The sequence below is a fragment of the Pristis pectinata genome, chromosome 34, assembly GCF_009764475.1.
Source record: "Pristis pectinata isolate sPriPec2 chromosome 34, sPriPec2.1.pri, whole genome shotgun sequence".
NCBI lineage: Eukaryota > Metazoa > Chordata > Chondrichthyes > Rhinopristiformes > Pristidae > Pristis > Pristis pectinata.
Window position 1 is genome coordinate 9420007 of NC_067438.1, and position 18594 is coordinate 9438600.

The 18594-nt window shown below is 48.2% G+C and overlaps 1 protein-coding gene across 1 annotated transcript; it reads left to right on the plus strand.

The window, feature by feature from the left end:
• Nucleotides 1-309: 309 nt before the first annotated feature.
• LOC127585842 (uncharacterized) lies at nt 310-13553 on the plus strand. Its single transcript, XM_052043543.1, has 6 exons — nt 310-472; nt 2267-2677; nt 6438-6560; nt 8956-9028; nt 12365-12439; nt 13463-13553. Exons 1-6 carry the CDS (start codon nt 310-312, stop codon nt 13551-13553), a joined length of 936 nt encoding a protein of 311 aa, XP_051899503.1.
• Nucleotides 13554-18594: the final 5041 nt, after the last annotated feature.

Here is an 18594-nt window from a genome sequence, read left to right on the forward strand (position 1 = left end):
TTTCCTCATTTCCCACTGAAACGAATGGTGGCAGCTGGCAGTGGCGGGATCCATCGCACAGGGAACTCAGGCCCGACCCGGATTAAGGATTCCATTAAATTGAGGAGGATGAATTAATTGTCATTGTTTTACTCAAAGGAAGGTAAAACGGGCCACTGTGACATTGACATGTTGCCGTTTGAGAGGCGACACAGTCAAGGGGCATTCGGTTTAATCGTTTGACCGCATGGTGAACCCAGTCGCGAATTAAAGGGTTAATGTTGGGTTGTTGAGGCCGGAACCTCACCCGCTCCCCGGACCCGGGACTGGATGAGCATCACTGCGGACATCTCCGCACCGACAGCGGTTGGACCTTCGCCCCGTGAACTCAACGTCCCTCAACAGTTGAACACAGCCCGCGGCACCATGCGGTTCAGAGAGGCTCCTGGGGTGTGCGGCCTCGGTCTTTTCACTTACCTCTCTGCTGTTACCGGTGAGACCTCCATGGTTAACCACTGGAATTATGTGTTGTTGCGTTGATTTGGGATGTAGACGTGTTGGGGGAATTATCTGGGATAATCCGTCGGTTCCACACGCCGTTCAGTGAACTAGATCTAAAACTCGCGCAGCTTCAACACTTGGTTTGCAGAACACAGTACAGCACAGGAACGGGATCTTCGGCCCATGATGTCTGCGCTGAACGCGATGCCAAATTAAATCAAATCTCTTCAGCCTGCACATGATCCAGATCCCTCCACTCCCTGCGAATTCGCGTGGCTGTCTAAAAGCCTATAGAACGCCACCTTCGTATCTGCTTCCAACACAACCCCCGGCAGCCCGTTCCGGACCCCACCTCTCTCTAGCCCCGCGCATCTCCTTGGAACTTGCCCCCTTTCTCCTTAAATGCCATGCCCTCTAGTATTAAATATTTGAACCCTGGGAGTAAAAATATCGGCTGTCTAGTCTATCAATGCCCCTCATCATCTTATAAACGTCTGTCGGGTCTCCCCTCAGCCTTCGACGCTCCAGAGAACACAACCCAAGTTTGTCCAACCTCTCCCTATAGCTCATACCTTCTAATCCAGGCAGCATCCCGTAAACCTCTTCTGCACCCTCTCCAAAGCCTCCTGTAATGGTCTGGGGGGTGGGGTGGTAACAAGAACTGCACACGATATTCCAATTGGGGCCTAAACAAGGTTTCCTGCAGCTGCAATGTGATCTCCTGCTCAATCCCCGCCCAATGCAGGCAAGCATGATGTTGGCTTTCTTTACTCCCCCTTGTCTACTTGCGTGGCCACTTTCGGTGAGCTGTGGACTTGGACCCCAAGACCCCTCTGTTAAGGGTCCTGCTGTCAATGGCATACTTTCCTCTCACATTTGACCACCCAAAGTGCAACACCTCACACTTTCCCGGATTAAACTGCATCTGCCGTTTCTCCGCCCAGACCTGTAACTGCCCTACAACTCTACTATTCTATGGTCTGTATCCCGTTGACAACCTTCTTCACTGTACACAACTTTGTGTCGTCTGAAAACTTACTAACCCACCTATTTACAGGTTCATCCAAGTCATTTGTATACACAGCACAAACAGAGGTCCCAGGACTGATCCCCGTGGAACACCACTGGACACTGACCTCCGGCCAGAATAACACCTTTCAAACACTACCCTCTGTCTTCTATGAGTAAGACAATTTTCAGAATCCAAACTACCAAATCACCGTGGGTTTGTGTACTTAACGTCAGGGCTGTGGGGAAGAAGCGGCCGGTGATCCCGACCAGAAAGGTCTTTCACAGAGCCGGCAGCGGCCCGATGGGCTGACTGGCCTCCCGTGTCGTCTGATTCGAATCAGAGTCACTCTTGGCTGAACCGGAAGTGTCCGGGATAATTCCAGGGCAGGACTGCCGCCGGTTCTCCCGGGATGGACCCGCTCCTGTCCCACAACCTCCCAACACCGGCGCTGTTGCACCAGTCGGTGTAGAACGGGGACGGGAAGGTACAGCATTACCGCGCGGGCTGATCCTTCCCAGGGGACCGGAGGAATGTTGTCAGTGAATGTCCCGGGCTGTGACTGATGTTAGGAAACAGCTCAGACCCAGTGACCCGGAGAACAGAAAGTTCCCGCATCAAACCCAACGGGAGCAAGAACATCACCCGCGGTGGTGAAATGTGTGAAACACGGTCAGTGTTTATTACAGTGAGTTCCACTCTGCAGCCCGAGCAATGCTTGTTTATTGTTTAAATGTTGTCACTTTATATTGAAACAATTACCATCTCCACCTTTAGCCGCTCTAACACTGAGGGTGCCTCAGGACAGTGTGAATGGGACCGCTGGCCGGTCTGTGCTCCTGCCCGTCTCCTACACCGTCCCAGACTCACACGGATATCTGCGGATCACTTGGACCAGAGCGGGGGCTAAAGTTGTGGAATGTACCAGCGTCTCAGAGGAAAGGAGCCCGTACATCACTGTCTCCGATCCGTATAAACACCGGGCGATAGTGTTCCCGGAGAACGCTTCACTGTTACTGGGAGAGTTGCAGATCGACGACAGTGGGATTTACGAATTATCCGTTAGCCACTCAATGGGAACGGCAAAACGCAATTTAACGTTGGTGGTCCGGCCTGACATCAGGAATAGAAACAACTCCGAGGACTTTCCTGGCACTGGGAATCAATCCGACACCAGGGATACAACGGGTAGGTCCTTTTCCAGGGACTTGGGAGGAGTTTTGTTCGGTTGGACGGTACAGGGGAGGGGGAAGAGAAGGGGAACATGTGGTAGAGGGAGGGGTTAGCCGAAGTTAGAGAAATCCATATTGATGCTGTGAGGTTGGAGACGACCAAGGCGGAATATGAGGTGTTGCACCTCCGACCTGCGTCTGGCCTCAAGGTGGCAGTACCTTGGCCCCCGCCGCCTCCAGGCGAGACCTCTCACACTGCCGCTGGGTCCTACCGCTCCTCAGCTTCCACCACTACTCCCCACCCACCCCAGGTCTCTCAAGCCCTCCCCTACCCCTCTTCCCCCTCCCCTTCACTCCTCTTCCTCCCACCCCGCCTTCCCTGACCCCTCTAACTCTCCTCTAACCCCTCCGGCCCTCTACCCTCCCCTGACCCCAGCTCCATCCCCTGCCGCATCTTCACTGCCCCCTCTGACCTTCTGTCCCCCTGCACCCGCACCTCAATGTGTTCCGCACCCACCATGACACTGAGCTCTCCTTCCGCCGCCTCCGGGCCTGCCTCTTCAGCGAGGGTTCCCCACCCCAAATCTGGATCTCTTCATCTCTAACAAAGGTGAGGGGTACGATTTTTACTGAGAGAGTGGTGGATGCCTGCAATGCGTTGCCTGATAGGGTGGTGGAGGCAAATTCATTGGGGGCTTTTAAGAGGGGCTTGGATGGGCACATGAATGAGAGGAAGATGGAGCGATATGGGCATTCTGTAGGGAGAAGGGAGTACCTATGTTGACACAACATTGTGGGCTGAAGGGCCTGTTCTGTACTGTACTGTTCTATGTTCTATGTAACTACCAACTTCTCAAACATTAACAGTCTCAATTTCACCACTCCCGCTACCTATTCCAACCACACCCCCTTTGAACTTTAACCTATCACCTCTCAGCTTCCTACATCACTCCCTTTCATCCCCCCCTCCCCCACCCACCTACCTTCCCCCCCTCACCTGGACTCACGTCTCATCTGCTTGCTCCTCCCCCTCCTCCAACCTTTTTATTCTGGCTTCTGCCCTCTTCCTTCTCAGTCCCGATGAAGGGTCTTGACCTGAAGTGTTGACTGTTTATTTCCCTCGGCAGATGCTGCCTGACCCGCTGAGCTCCTCCAGCATTTAGTGTGTGTTGCTCCAGATTCCGGAGTCTGCAGAATCCCTTCTGATTGCCCTCATCAACACATTTTGTTACATCAATCAAATCGATCAGACAGGATCTCCCCTGAACAAAGCCATGCAGACTATCTTTGATTAATCCTGCTTTACGAACTGCAGGTTATTCCTTTCCCCACTGAACTTTTTCCCAACCACTGATGTTAGATACACAGGCCTGATTTACCTGGTTTATCCCTGCTGCCCTTCTTGAATAAAAGTACCAGTCACCCAGTACCTCAGCTGTGGCCAGTGAAGATTTAAAAATCTCCATCAGATCGCCAGCAATCTATTGCATTGCCTCACACAACAGCCTGGGGTACATTTCATCTGGTTCTGGAGGTTTATCCACCTTTAAGCCTACTAAGACATTTAATGCCTCCTCCTTTTTAAAGATAACACTAAAGATAAATCTAAGGATTAGAGTTTCACACCTTCCCCCCCCACTCCCCAACTCCCTGAATTCCCCAACTACCATGTCCTTCTCCTTAGTAAATACAGATGAGAAACATTCTTTTAACTCCTTCCGTATGTCCTCTGTCTCCTCACACAGATTGCCATTCTGATCCCTAATGGGCACTCCTCTCTTTCCCTAGTTACCCTCTTGCCCTTAATATAAATTGCTTTGGGGTTTTCCTTGATCTTGGCTACCAATAATATTCCCTCTTTGCCCCCCCTCTTTGCCCTGCTAATTTCCCTCCTACACATTCTATAATCCTGAAGGGCCTCCCCTCTTTTCAGTTGTCTGTACCTGCCACATGTCCCTTTCTTCCTTTACCCAGCCTTCAACGTACCTCCACATCCAAGGTTCCTTGGACTTACTGTCCACACCTTTCAATCATTTGGGAACAGGTTGCCCCCGATCTCTCATTATTTCACCTTTGAATATCTCCCACTTGTCCAATGTAGACCTACCAGCAAATCTACTTTTGTCAGGAACATCTCACTTCAATCTCCTGGTTTTCTATTATGTGGAAGGATAAAATAGATTTTCTTCCATCCACCCCTGTCACGTGTCTTTCATCGCAGGCACACCGAGTCCGTGTCGACCGCCAACCACCCAGCTGTTTACGTTGTGTGAGGTGAAGCGGCTGGTTGTAATGTGTCCAAGTTTGTTGACAATATAAAGGTTGGCAACTAAACTGTGGAGAAGGATTTGGACAGGTTAGGTGAGTGGGTAGGAATTTAGCACATGGAGCAATTTGTGTGCAAGTGTCAGTGTGTTCATTTCTGACAGGAAAACAGATTTCTCTTAAAAGGAGATAAAGTATTAAATATTGGTGCTTTGGTGTTCTTGTAAAATAAGTTACTGCAAGATAGTATTAAAGGAAGTAATTAGAGAGGCAGAGAGAATGTTCTCTTTATTGCAAGGCAGATGGAGTCCAAGAAAGAGGGAATCTTACTGCAATGTCCACATCTTGGCTGAGACTGCACTCTGAGTACTGTGTTCAGGCTTGGTCTCCTTATCTCAAGAAAGATCCAAACCTTGAAAACAGTGCAATGAAGGATTACTAAGTTTATATAATGCTGGAGATACTCAGCATGTCATGCAGCATCTGTGGAGAGACAAACAGAGAATGGTTCGATAAATGCCGCTTCATCAAAACCAGCAAATGTTATAGAACAGACAGTTCTTAAGTTGCAGAGCGGGATGGGGTGGAAGAAACAAAGAGAGTGTTTGAGGCTTGTGTTGCTGAAGGTTTGAGGTGGTGCAGACTCATTGATAGCAGCTACTCTGTCTGGGGGAGGTGTACACACAGGGAGATGAAAGAGGACAGGAAAGAGAATAAAACGCAATAAAAACCAGTGCTGGTGCTGTGAGTTACAAATAACTGCAGTTTTGGGAAATACCCAACAGGTCAGGCAGCACCTGTGGAAATAAAGGTGGGTTAACATTACGGTTAATGTTAGCTGTCACATTACAGTTAACATTGACCTTTCAAGTTGATGACCTGACCATTCAGGTTGAGTTGGAAGGGTTCCAATGTGACCAACAGATCCTGTTGGGCTTTCTTGTTAAATACAAGTGTGAATGAGATGGAGGATTAATGTGACAGGAAACTGGAAGGTCAGTTACCCTTGCATACTGAATGGAGGTGTTCTGCAAGGTGGTCACCAAAACTGTGTTTGGTTTCTTCAATGTAGATTGATTCTTGAAATAATAAGAACAAAATAAAAACTAAAAACAAAACGATCTGTTTTTTAGGACTGGAATGTATTCTCAGGATAAGGGTCCAGGCAAATAGGATTCTCCATTAATTGGGTTGTGAATCTTTGGTATTGGTATCGGAATTGGTTTATTATTGTCACTTGTACTGAGGTACGGTGAAAAACTTGTCTTGCATACTTTGGCTTTTTTAATCTTTGATACTTAGAATCTTTGGCTTTCTCTGTCTCAGAGGACAATAAAATCTCAGTCACTGAGCGTACTTGGAGATGAGTTTGATAGTTACGCAGAACTCGGGGGGGTTTAGAGAATGGGATTGGGCGGAAAGTGGAGTTGAGGCAGAGGGTGGAGGTGCCTTGAGCAGCAGTGTGACAACTACTCTTCCAGTTCCTAATGTTCTTGTATTCTTGTGCACAGGTACAAACTCCAATCCAGTATCAAATCTTGAACTCATTGGTCCACCTGTTAGCAGTGCTGTTATTTTGATCATCCTGTGTGTTATTGTGAAAATGCGGAGAGGTAAACATGACATAAACTCAGGTAACCTGACGTTTGCTCCTTCTAACTTTGCATTACTTTCTACAAATATAATTAACCCTGAATGTTAATCTCAAATGTTTATTTCCCACATCTCACAAACTAGGAATAGTTACTGCTTGGTTGAAAATAATATTTAAACTTTACTGATGATTGCTCACTGTTCATAGAATTGTCCATTTTGTTTGCTTTGTTTTTGCTTTTCAACCAATGTTTTGCATCTCACAGCTGATTGTCACCACTTCAGTAATCATTGAGAATATTGTGTCGATGTGGCTTCTTGTGCAGGTAGAGAAACAGAGGAACAGTCAATCTTCCCCTCATACTTGTTCCCCTTTTAGGAAATAGGTAGGGAATGGAGAGATATAGACTGTGTGCAGGCAGATGTGCAGTTTAATTTGGAATCATGGTCAGCACAGACATTGTGGACCGAAAGGCATGTTCCTGTGCTGTACTGTTCTATGTTCTATGTTCAATTAAATTATGACTATATCTGAACTTTATCAAATTGTCTTTGTTGTAGATGAGATTTCAATTGGCCTCCACACATCTACAGCATCTGGGGGAGAGAGTTCAGTATGTCCCTCTCCCACATGTGAATATGTGTTTCCTGGCATCAGCTCTGCATGTTTGAGCTTGAATTTTAAAGATATTCCTCTTGCCTTGGGCGACTTCTCCCCTCCCCCCAACACATGTGCGCACCCCCCCCACCCCCCCACCACACACACACACACACACACACACACACACACACACACACACACACACACACACACACACACACACACACACACACACACACCCCATCCCTCAGCCCCCACAGGTGAAACAGGGAAAATTATTTCCATTACCCTGTTGAATACTTTGAACACATCATTGGTATCCACCTCTCTTCTATAATCACGGGAGGACGGGTTTTCTTGTCATGGTATCTCTCATGTGAGACCAACCCCACTCTAAGACCAATATTTTATTACTGAGGTGCAGTTCCTGGAACTGAGCCAGAGATTTATAAAACTGTGCATTACTGTGTAGCTTCTTGTTACTTGGAAAGTGCTCTGATTGATCTTTCTCAGCCCAGAGTGGATGACCTTGCGCTCCCTCACATTTATGTCCAACTGCCTCAGGTTCACTTATTCACTTCATCTGTCAACATCATGTTGCAATTTCCTGCTGCCATTTGCACCACCTACGTCAGTGCCATCAGCAAACTTCAATACGTGTCTCTCTGATCATGAGTCACCTGTAACCAAATTGAAAAAATGAAGAGTTGGGTGGATCCTCAGTGGGCACCACCAATCTAATTACAAACCTAAAGGCCATTCCTTCTGTTTCCTCTCCCATTTCCTGGATAGGGGTTGGCTGCCTCCAGTCCATGAGCTCTCATTCTTGTCAAACTGCCTCTTGAATGGGATCTTATCAAATGCCTTTTGGATGTTCATACAATTAATATACTTAGAAACTCTCTTATCTACCTGTTTGGTTATCTGAACATTCAGGTAGTTTGCTTGAGAGAAATTAATGTGCAATGGTTTATATTGGCTCGTCCAGACTGACTCATGTTTGTTGAAATCGATCACTCCGGCTGTGATAAATCACTGTGACAACATCCCACTTGCAAATCAATAAATTAAAATAATTAGGGCTAAAGTTTCCAAATTTTAATGCAACTTTTTTAAATAACAGAGTGATATTGGTAATTTTCTAATCCAAAGGGACCTTTCCTAATTCTAGCATCTGGGAAGTTTGCGATGAATTGATCTAGCTTTGCATTACTTGGTATCTGGTGTTCATGTACCTGCAGTCTCATTACCTTCCCCACCACCTACTTCTTATCTTACATTGTACTTTTGTCCGTTTCTTCCTTTGATTTATTTTTCATTCTCCTACAAAGTTGGCATTTGGCACCTGGGCCACCTCCCTATTTCTGTCTTTAATGGAACATTATTCCCTTTATCAGAGTATAATGATAGACCATTGTGGTAGGGTATCAGATTTGCTTTCCATTTAGGACCATTCACAATTGATAAACCCTGAACTAATTCAGGGAGAACAGGTTTAACTCTGGTTAAATCTAAACTTATTGGTTGGTTCAACTAGCCAAAGAGTAAGTATTTGTTGTTTGCTCCAGGTGAGACAGAATAGAAAGATCCCACCTCAAGGCTATAATTCTGGTGTAACGTGAAGAAGGGCTCCAAGCTGTTGACCTGCAGTATCCTGCCCACCCTAAACCAAGGCTGTCAAAGTCAGCTCACAGGACTAGCACTGAAGGGTGTGCAGCAGTAAACCTTCACTGCCCCAGACTTCCCTTTAGTTAACAACGATCAGAAATGGCTGAATTTCTTGACCAACAGTTGATCATTACTGCAGGAAGATTAACAATGGTTTTCCTCCTTAGTTTACAAAGGATCTCAGGAACAAAAAGAGGCAGGACATACTACGCAGGGTGATTGGGTGAGTGCGACCAAAAGGTAAAGGGATTGTTTTACCTGAAGTTTTATTTGATTTTCTTCCAACCCCAGTGGAACTATGAGTAGCATCAAACTCCCGTCATTCACATCATCTGAAAGAGGATCTTTGTATTGCCTTTGGCATGATCCGCCCCTTGGAAATGGTGCCAGAAAACTCTGGTGAGGTGAGGTGTGAGAGTTTTCAAGTGGGAATGACTTGGATTCAAGGTCATTACTTAGCCTGCTCCTGGAAGCAGGAAAATAGTGCCCTACCATTTTTACTCAAACCGGGGTCATTCGAGCCAAAACAGGGGAGAAACCAAAAGCTGACGACTGAGTGAAGCATCACCCTTTCCTGAATGTGTCTCCCTTTGATAACAGGAACCACAGGAGACAGCTGGCGTGCTCTACACTGAAATCAGTTGCACACAACAGACTAAGACAGAAATGAAAATGCACACAACCACAGAAACAGTCGTGTATGCTTCAGTGCAGGAAGTAAGTGTTCAATTTCCACCTTAAACCTGCCCCATGTATCAGCATCACATTTGCTGTAAAATATGGGAGTGAATGTGTCTGATGACCAAACACTACAACAGCCTGTGTGCAGGTCTACTTTTCTACATGGATACACCAGGTACCACCTGGAAGAAGATGTCCATGACACTCACAGTGGTATTGCTTAGTTAGAACATGGTCCAAGAGAAACATTCCGTGCAGTTTGATCGCGATGCAAGAAGCAAGAGTTGTCCATGATGTGCCTTCCCAGTCCTGCCTGAGAGGTTTGCTGCCAATGATTTATTCTTCCAAGAACAAGATAAACAGGACGAAAAAAAAGGGATGGATTCTGGAGCTAAACAAACTGCTGGAGGAACTTAGCCGGTCAGGCAAATGTGTTGGGGGGAAAAGAATTCTTCTATTTCAAAAACAAACTCTTTATAATAAAAAAATTAAAAATGGAATAAAACTCTTTCAGTGTTATTTGGTCAGTACATTTAGTGTTAGCACTTTTTTTTTACACTTTTTTTTCACTCACATGGACCCCCCCTGGGGTGAAACGTCCTTCCATTGTTTAAGAGGCTACCCATTTGGCTCAGCCCTTCGAGTGCAGTAGTGGCAGGACCTTAGACTGTGGAACTTCCCCACAGAGCCTTTGCATTGGCTGCACCGAGCTTCAGTGCGTCCCTCAGCACGTCCTCCCGCAGCCTGGACTGTGCCAGTCAGCAGCATTCCCCTACGGACATCTCGCTGTGCCGGAAGACCAACGAGTTCCGGGCAGACCAAAGGGTGTCTTTTACCGAGTTGATGATCTTCCAGCGGCACTTGGTGTCCATCCCTACATGTGCCCCTGGGAACAGCACGGATGCATCAGGTCGGGACCCTGAATCAGGTGTGAGAGTGGGGAGGGAAGATGGGGGGTAGAGGGAGGACAGGGGGGAGGGGTGTGGCAGAGGCCAGTAGGTGAGAGGTGGGGTGGGGGATGCTGGGCAGATGGAACCAGGTGGGGGAGGGAGAGAGTTGGGAGACAGAGGCAGGTGGGCGAGAGGTGAAAGCAGACCAAGGAAAGAAAGGGGGACAGATGGGGCCAGGTGGAGGGAGGGGATGGTGAAGGCGGAGAAGAGGCTGGAGGGTGATAAGCAGGTACTCAAAGGCTTCAAGTGCTGGAATCTGATAAGAAGGAAAAAGGGTTGTGTTGAGTAAAACCACTAATGTTAACACTCCATTGAAATGTCCAACTTGAGCCTGATAAACACTGGGGATTAATATTGTTATCCATTGAAATCATGGGTTTCAAGAGATCAGTCAACATTACCTAATACGGCCATCGTCTGACTGAACTACTTCATTGCAGGGCACCAGAAAGCCACTGCTTGGATGTACAGGCTTGTGTAGGCAGAAGGGATTAATTTAGCTGGGCATTTGGTTACTAATTTAATTAGTTCGGCACAACATTGTGGATCAAAGGGCCTGTTCCTGTGCTGTGCTGTTCTACGTTCAATGTCTGTTGTTAAATAACAGCCTAACTGCGGCGACTCGGGTTCAATTCTGGCCACTGTCTGTAAGGAGTTTGTACGTTCTCCCCGTGACTGCGTGGGTTTCCTCCAGGTGCTCAGGTTTCCTCCCACATTCCAAAGACGTACAGGTTAGGAAGTTGTGGGCATACTACGTTGGCGCCAGAAGCGTGGCGACACTTGCGGGCTGCCCCCAGAACACTCTACGTAAAAGATGCATTTCACAGTGTGTTTCCATGTACATGTGACTAATAAAGATACTTTATCTTATATATAGCGATTTTATGCAGAAAACAGCAATCTATATAATGCATGTACTGATATATATTACACATTTATTCTGGTTAACTGGAATGGTAAATATGGTTGGGTTGACTGTTGAAATCCAAATACTCTTAAATCAGTAAATTGCATTATTATTGTCACATGTACCAAGGTACAGTGAAAAACATTGCTCTGCAAGCCATCCATACAGATCATTTAATTACATCAGTGCATTGAGGTAGTACAAGGGAAAAGCAATAACAGAATGCAGAGTAAAGTGTTACAGTTACAGAGAAAGTGCAGCATAGGTAGACAATAAGGTGCAAGGCCATGATAAGGTAGATGCGTGGTCAAGAGTCCATCTTATCATACAAGAGGACCATTCAATAGTCTTATAACAGCAGGATAAAAGCTGTCCTTGGGCCTGGTGGTACATGCTTTCAGGCTTTTGTATCCTCTGCCCAGTGGGTGGCATCTTTGATTATCCTGGCAGCTTTACCAAGGCAGCGAGAAGTATAGACAGAGTCCATGGAGGGGAGGCCAGTTTTCATGATGTGCTGAGCTGTGTCCACAATGCTGCAGTTTCTTGCGGTCCTGGGCAGAGCAGTTGCCGTACCAAGCTCTGATACATCCAGATAGGATGCCTTCTATAGTGCATCTACAAAAATTGCTGATGGTCAATGGGGACATGCCAAATTTCTTTAGCCTTCTGAGGAAGTAGAGGTGCTGGTGAGTGTTCCTGGCCATGGTGTCTATGTGGTTGGATCAGGACAGGCTATTGGTGATGTTTACTTCTAGGAACAAAGCTCTCAATCATCTTGACCTCAGCATGACAATTGTTGTAAACAGGAGCTTTTGCACCACGCCCCTTCCTGAAGTCAATGACTCTTAAATATAAAGGAAAGGATGCAAGATCATCATATCATAGTAAGAGAAGAACCATAAGCATCACATCAGAGACACTTGGTGAGATGGGGAACCACACTGCTGGTTTGTAAGCCATTCAAAATGTGATGATGAGTATTTTATTCAGAGGAGCCAGCTGTAGGAAACAGCATGGTTCCTGCTTCTTTGTTCCCAGCTACGTGAAGCCCAAGAGTGCACAGAGGGCTCTATTGACTGGGCATCCAGTCACCCACCTGAACTGGGACTGGATGTGAGTTGATGTCATACACATGTTCCTTTTATTTCTGAGCGACACAGGAGGTCACTTCACTTGACGGAAAAGAGAAATCCTGTTCCCCACTAATCGCTAGAAGAATGAAAATTGCTGGACACTTCAGTGTTTGACAGATCATCGCTGTCAATGGCTACAGTTTCCCATTCTGTTCTTACAGGGCTTCACTGCAAGTGCCACAGACTCACTCTGCTGTTTCACTGTAGATACATCATATCGCAACCTGCTGCTCTGGTCAGCACCCCAGAGATCACATTTCACACTCCTGAGGACTTCTTACTTCCTCCCCCCATCTATTTCAGATGCTCCTACCCTTCATCCTCCAAGGCCATCCCTTCCCCCTTCAAGGTACTTGCTACGTAACAGCCTGCCTCAATGTGGGCCAGGTTCCGCTCTGTGCTGGCACAGACTGCCTCATTACAGTCATAGGGCCAAACAGCACGGAAACAGGCCCAACTCATCCATGTCAACCAAAGTGCCTTCCTGAGTGAGTGCCATTTGCCCACATCTGGTCCCTATCCCTCGAAACCTTTCCTACCCATGCACCTGTCCCATTGTCTTTTAAACGTTGTAATTTGTCCCACCTCTACCACTTCCTCTGGCAGCTCGTTCCATACACCCACCACCCTCTGTGTGGAAAACTTGCCCCTCAGGTCTCCTTTGGTCTTTCCCCTCTCACCCATGCCCTCCAGTTTTAGACTCTGTGACCATCATGCTGTTACCATCAATGATCCCCAGTTATGACATGAATCTGACAGGTGGTGGAGGAAGCAGCTGAAGATAGCAGGGCCCAGGACACTGCCCTGAGGGACTGCTGCACCAATGTCCTGAGGTGACTGACCTCCAACAACCACAGCCATCTTCCTTTGTGCAGAGGACAAATTCAGCCAGTGAACTCAATGCCCTTTGACTTCAATTTTCCCAGGCTCCTTGAGACCACACTCAGTGAAATGCCACCCTGATGACAGGGGCAGTCACCCTCATCTCCCCTCTCGAATTCAGCTCTTTGGATCAAAGCTGTGATGTGGTCCGGAGCCGAGTGGACCTGATGAAGCCCAAACTGAGCCTTGGTGAGCAGGTTATTGAGGTGTAAGGGCCCATGGATCACACTGACAGTAACACTTTACTCGGGAGTGAGAGTGGACCGATGGGTGGTAATTAGTCAGAGTGGATTGGTCCTACTTTCAGTGGACTGGGGAACCCCGGTCACACTGCCAGGTGGATTTCAGTGCTGTAACTACAGGAATGGCTTGGCTACACACAGACAGTTGTGTGGTTCCAGTCTTCATTACTGCCACCAGATGTCCTCAGAGCTCAGGGCTTTCACTGGATCCAGTGCACTCCTGACAGTCACTGTGGCGCAGCTGGCAGTGCTGCTCGCCAGCGACCCCGGTTCAATCCCCACCTACCGTGTTGTCTGTGTGGAGTTTGCATGTTGTCCCTGTGACTGCTCCGGTTTCCTCCGCGTGGTCCAAGTTCAAGTTAAACTTCACTGTCATTCACCCAAATGCTGTAAAGCACATGGAGGAACGAAATGTCGTTTCCCCCAGACTCACACAACAGAGGACATACATGGAACAGAGGACATACAATAAACGCAGACAGAAAAATTGTGCAAGTACAAATAGTGCAAAAAACGCCATATACAGAATACAAACTTAGTGCAAGGTTAGTGCAAAACCCAGTTGGACAAAGAAAATACAGAACTCAGTGTGTTGCACTAATTGTGTAAACATGTTTAGCAGCAGCCAAAGTTCTTATGCGCCATTGTGCAAACCAGGGCTTTTGACGCGACATTTGTCTGAGACTGTCTCCAGGGTATTCAGGAGCCTGACAGCCTGGGGCAGAAAACTGTTGTACAGTCTAGTAGTTCTGGCCCAGATGCTCCGGTACCGCTTGCAAGATGGCAGTGGGACAAATAGGTCGTGGGAGGGATGGGGGGGGGGGGGGTCATCTGTGATTCTGCAGAACTTGCGGGTGCATCGTGTGTTGTAGATATCCAGGATGGAGGGAAGAGGTACTCCAATGATCTTTCCAGCTGTACTCGCAATTCTCTGCAGAGTCTTGCGGTCTGAGGTGTTACAGTTACCATACCAGGCAGAGATGCAGCTGGTCAGGACACTCTCAATGGTACCCCTGTAGAATGTGGTGAGGGTGGGGGAGGGCAGGTTTGCTCTCTTCAGCCACCGTAGGAAGTGGAGACGCTGATGTGCCTTCTTGGCAAGGGTGGAGGTGTTGGTTGACCAGGACAGGTCGTCTGCTATGTGTATTCCCAAGAACTTATAGCAGTTGACTCTCTGTACGATAGTGCCATTGATGCACAGGGGTGAGTGGTCAGTCTGGGTCTTTCTAAAATCCACAATCATCTCCCTTGTTTTGTCCACATTCAAGGAGAGATTGTTGACTGAGCACCAATCTGCCAGCCTCTCCACCTCCCCTCTGTAAGCCGTTTCATCATTCCTGCTGATGAGGCCCACCACTGTTGTATCATCAGCAAACTTGATGATGTGGTTGGAGCTTGAGTTGGCAGAACAGTCATAGGTCAGAAGCATGAACAGCAGTGGGACTGAGCACACAGCCCTGGGAGGCTCCAGTCCTCAGCCTGGTGATTTTTGAGGTGGTATTTCCAATGCGAACTGACTATGGCCTTTCAGAAAGGAAGTCCAGAATCCAGTTGCAGGTGGCGGTACTGAGGCCCAGCAGGTGTAGCTTCCTTATGAGGTTCTGTGGGATGATAGTGTCGAAGACAGAGCTGAAGTCTATTAAGAGCATCCTGACGTAAGTGCCCTTTTGATCTAGGTGAGACAGGGCCAGGTGAAGGGCAGAGGACACTGCATCTTTGGTTGACCGATTGGGGTGGTATGCGAATTGGAGGGAGTCTAGTGAGGGTGGGAGAATGGATTTGATGTGTTGCAGGATGAGCCTCTCAAAGCACTTCGTGATGATTGGTGTCAGTGCCATACGCAGTAGTCATTTAGACAGGTTACAGGCAACTTCTTAGGCACTGGTATGATGGTGGTGGATTTGAAACATGCAGAAACAACTGCTTGGCTCAAATAGATGTTGAAGATGTCAGTGAGTACATCTGCCAGCTGGTCTGTGCAATCCCTGAGCACGCGGCCAGGTATGTTATCAGGTCCTGCTGATTTCCGAGGGTCAACCCTGGATAATATCTTCCTCACACTGGCTGAGGACAGACAGGGTACCTGGTCATTGAGCGGTGGAGGTGTCTTGCTCGCAGGCTCATTGTTAAGTGCATCAAACTGAGTGTAGAAGTCGTTCAGTGCATCTGGGGGGGGGGGGGGTGTCATTGTCGCAAGTGGGAGGTGGGGGCTTGTAGTCCTTGATGGCCTGAATGCCCTGCCACAGCCATCTTGTGTCCTTGGTATCAGAGAAGTAGCCCTGAATCTTCCGGGCATAATGCGTCTTCGCCTCCCTGATGCCGTGAGACAGGTTGGCCCTCGCTGTCCTGAGGGCTGCCACATCACCTGAACTGAAAGCAGCGTCTCGGGTTTTCAACAGTTGATGTATCTCCGCTGTCAGCCATGGCTTCTGGTTGGTGCGTGTGGTGATGGTTTTGGTGACAGTGACATCGTCAATGCACTTGTTGATGTAGCCAGTCACCACAGTTGCATACTGTATGGTCATAGGTGGCTGCTTCTCTAAACATACTCCAGTCCGTGTTTTCGAAGCAGTCCTGTAAGGCTGACATTTCATTCACAGGCCACATTTTTATCTGCTTCCGAATCGGTTTGGAGCGTTTGAGGAGTGGTTTGTATGTCGGAATCCGCATAACATAGACATGGTCTGAGTAGCCAAGGTGGGGGCGGGGGACAGCTCTGTATGCATTCTTGATGATTGTGAATACCAGGTCCAATGTATTCTTTCCCCGGGTTGCAAAGTTGACATGTTGGAAAAATTCTGGTAGCACCGATTTTAAGTTAGCACGGTTAAAGTCCCCAGCGACAATGAAACAGCCATTGGGGTGAGCTGTTTGAAGTTCGCTTATCGCTCCGTAAAGTTCACACAGTGCTTCCCTGGCATTAGCACCTGGAGGGATGTACACAGCCACAGTAACAATGGCTGTGAACTCTCTCGGCAGATAGTATGGCCGGCATTTAACTATGGCGAGCTCCACTAGCGGCGAACAGTGCTTCGAGACCAACACAGCGTTATTGCACCATTCGTTGTTTATATAGACGCACAAACCACCTCCGCGGGCCTTACCGGACACTGATGCTACCCTGTCCGCTCGGAAGGAGTTCAGCTCATCCAGCCGATTGTTGCCACGTTTCCGTAAAAATAAAAGCGCAGCAGGTTTTCATCTCCCGATGGACTGCCCTGCGTAGTCGAATGCAGTCCAACTTATTTTCCAGGGGGCGAACATTGGCGAGCAACCTCGACGGGAGCGCTGGTCTGACAGGGCGAGCCTTTAGCCTGAGATAGATTCCGCTCCGCTTACCCCGCTTCTGTTTCCTCTCACACCGCCTGCGGCGTCTCCTCACTGGGGCAGCCGAGGTGAGCAGGACCTTGGTGGGGTCTGTGCAGCAAGCCGAGGTTGCTCATCTCTGCCGTCGGTGTCCAGACAAGAGTAATGGTTTGCTGCCGATGTCTAACAGTATCTGCCGGTTGTATGAGTGATTCCGTACGTTACACGTGGTCTCTTGTAGTGTATCATTGTTGAAGGCTTCGGGAATGACACTAACATCAACATTTAAATAATTCCCAAAGATGTGCGGGTTGAGAGGTTAATTGACCATTATAGATAAGTGAGGGGTTGAATTTGGGGGCAGTTGATGAGAATGTGGGGAGAATAAAATGGGGTTAGGGTAATGAAAATGGGTGTTTGATGATCGTCACGGATTCAACGGACTGCCTCCTCTACTACTTCTGCTCTTGTCTCCCGCCTTGTTCTCATTTGTGGCCCAGCCTCGCCTTTGTGCTTCCTTCCTGCCTTTATCCGCCCTCTGACTGCTCAGACTTGTAAACAACTCGGGGATCTCCTTTTCTATTCACTGCAGTTCCCCCCTCACTCTGTCCTGCTCGGTCCCTTTTACTGATCTCACCGGCACCTTCTGTGTTCAGCTCGACTCTCTGCACCGGGACACGGTCAGCCTGCCGAGCTCTGCCGGGGAGTTCTGGGGCCCGGTGAACCGCCCCGTTTACGCGGCGGCCACAGACCGTCGCTGATTCACGGGAGGGCGCCCAGTCGGACGGCCGGGCCCCCGGGAGCCCCCAACAAGTGGCTGAGCGTGAACCCCACTGTCTGCCCCACACTGGGCATTAACAACGAGCTACATTTATATAGCACCCATGAATCCCGGCAGCATGTCATGGGAGTTGGGTCAAACACAACCTGACCCCAAACCATGTAGAGTCACTGACACAGGACCTGTGGACAGTGGGGACGGGACGGTCGGGGGGAAGGATGGGGTGATGTCCCAGATGAGAAATTTTCCCCTTTCCCATCCCTGCCGCTGTCGGACGAAAGCTCAGCAAGATCCCGGATCCAGTGATGTCACCAGACTGGGCGGTCAGCCACTCCCATTCAAGAGTTATCACTTGCAGCAAACCAGGAAAGGATTTACTGAGATGGCTTTTAACAACTACAGTAAAGAGCTAAAGTGCTACGAACTCAGCCACTGAAAATGACACACATAGTTAGTTATTTACACAAAGCCCTGCATATCGTCTGAAAACTATTTTATCATCTTCCCATCCCACCTAACCCCGAACATTTAAGTTCTTCGTGAACACACAAGTGGTGCAGTTATAACAGCCGCTGCCTCACAGTGCCGGAAACCCGGCTTCGATACCGACCTGTCTGTGTGGAGTTTGCACATTCTCCCTGTGGGTTTCCCCCGGTGCTCCGGTTTCCTCCCACGTCCCAAAGACGTGCGGGTTGGTGGGTTAATTGGACACTGTGATTCGCCCCTAGTGCGTGGATGATGAGGCTAAGTTGTTTCCCTTGGTGGGTGAGTCCAGGGGACTAGAGGGCACAGTCTTAGAATTAGAGGATACCCATTTAGAACAGAAATGAGGAAAAATTTCTTTAGCCAGAGGGTCGTGGATTTGTGGAATTCGTTGCAGGTACAGCTGTGGAGGCCCCATCATTGGGGGTGTTTAAGGAGGAG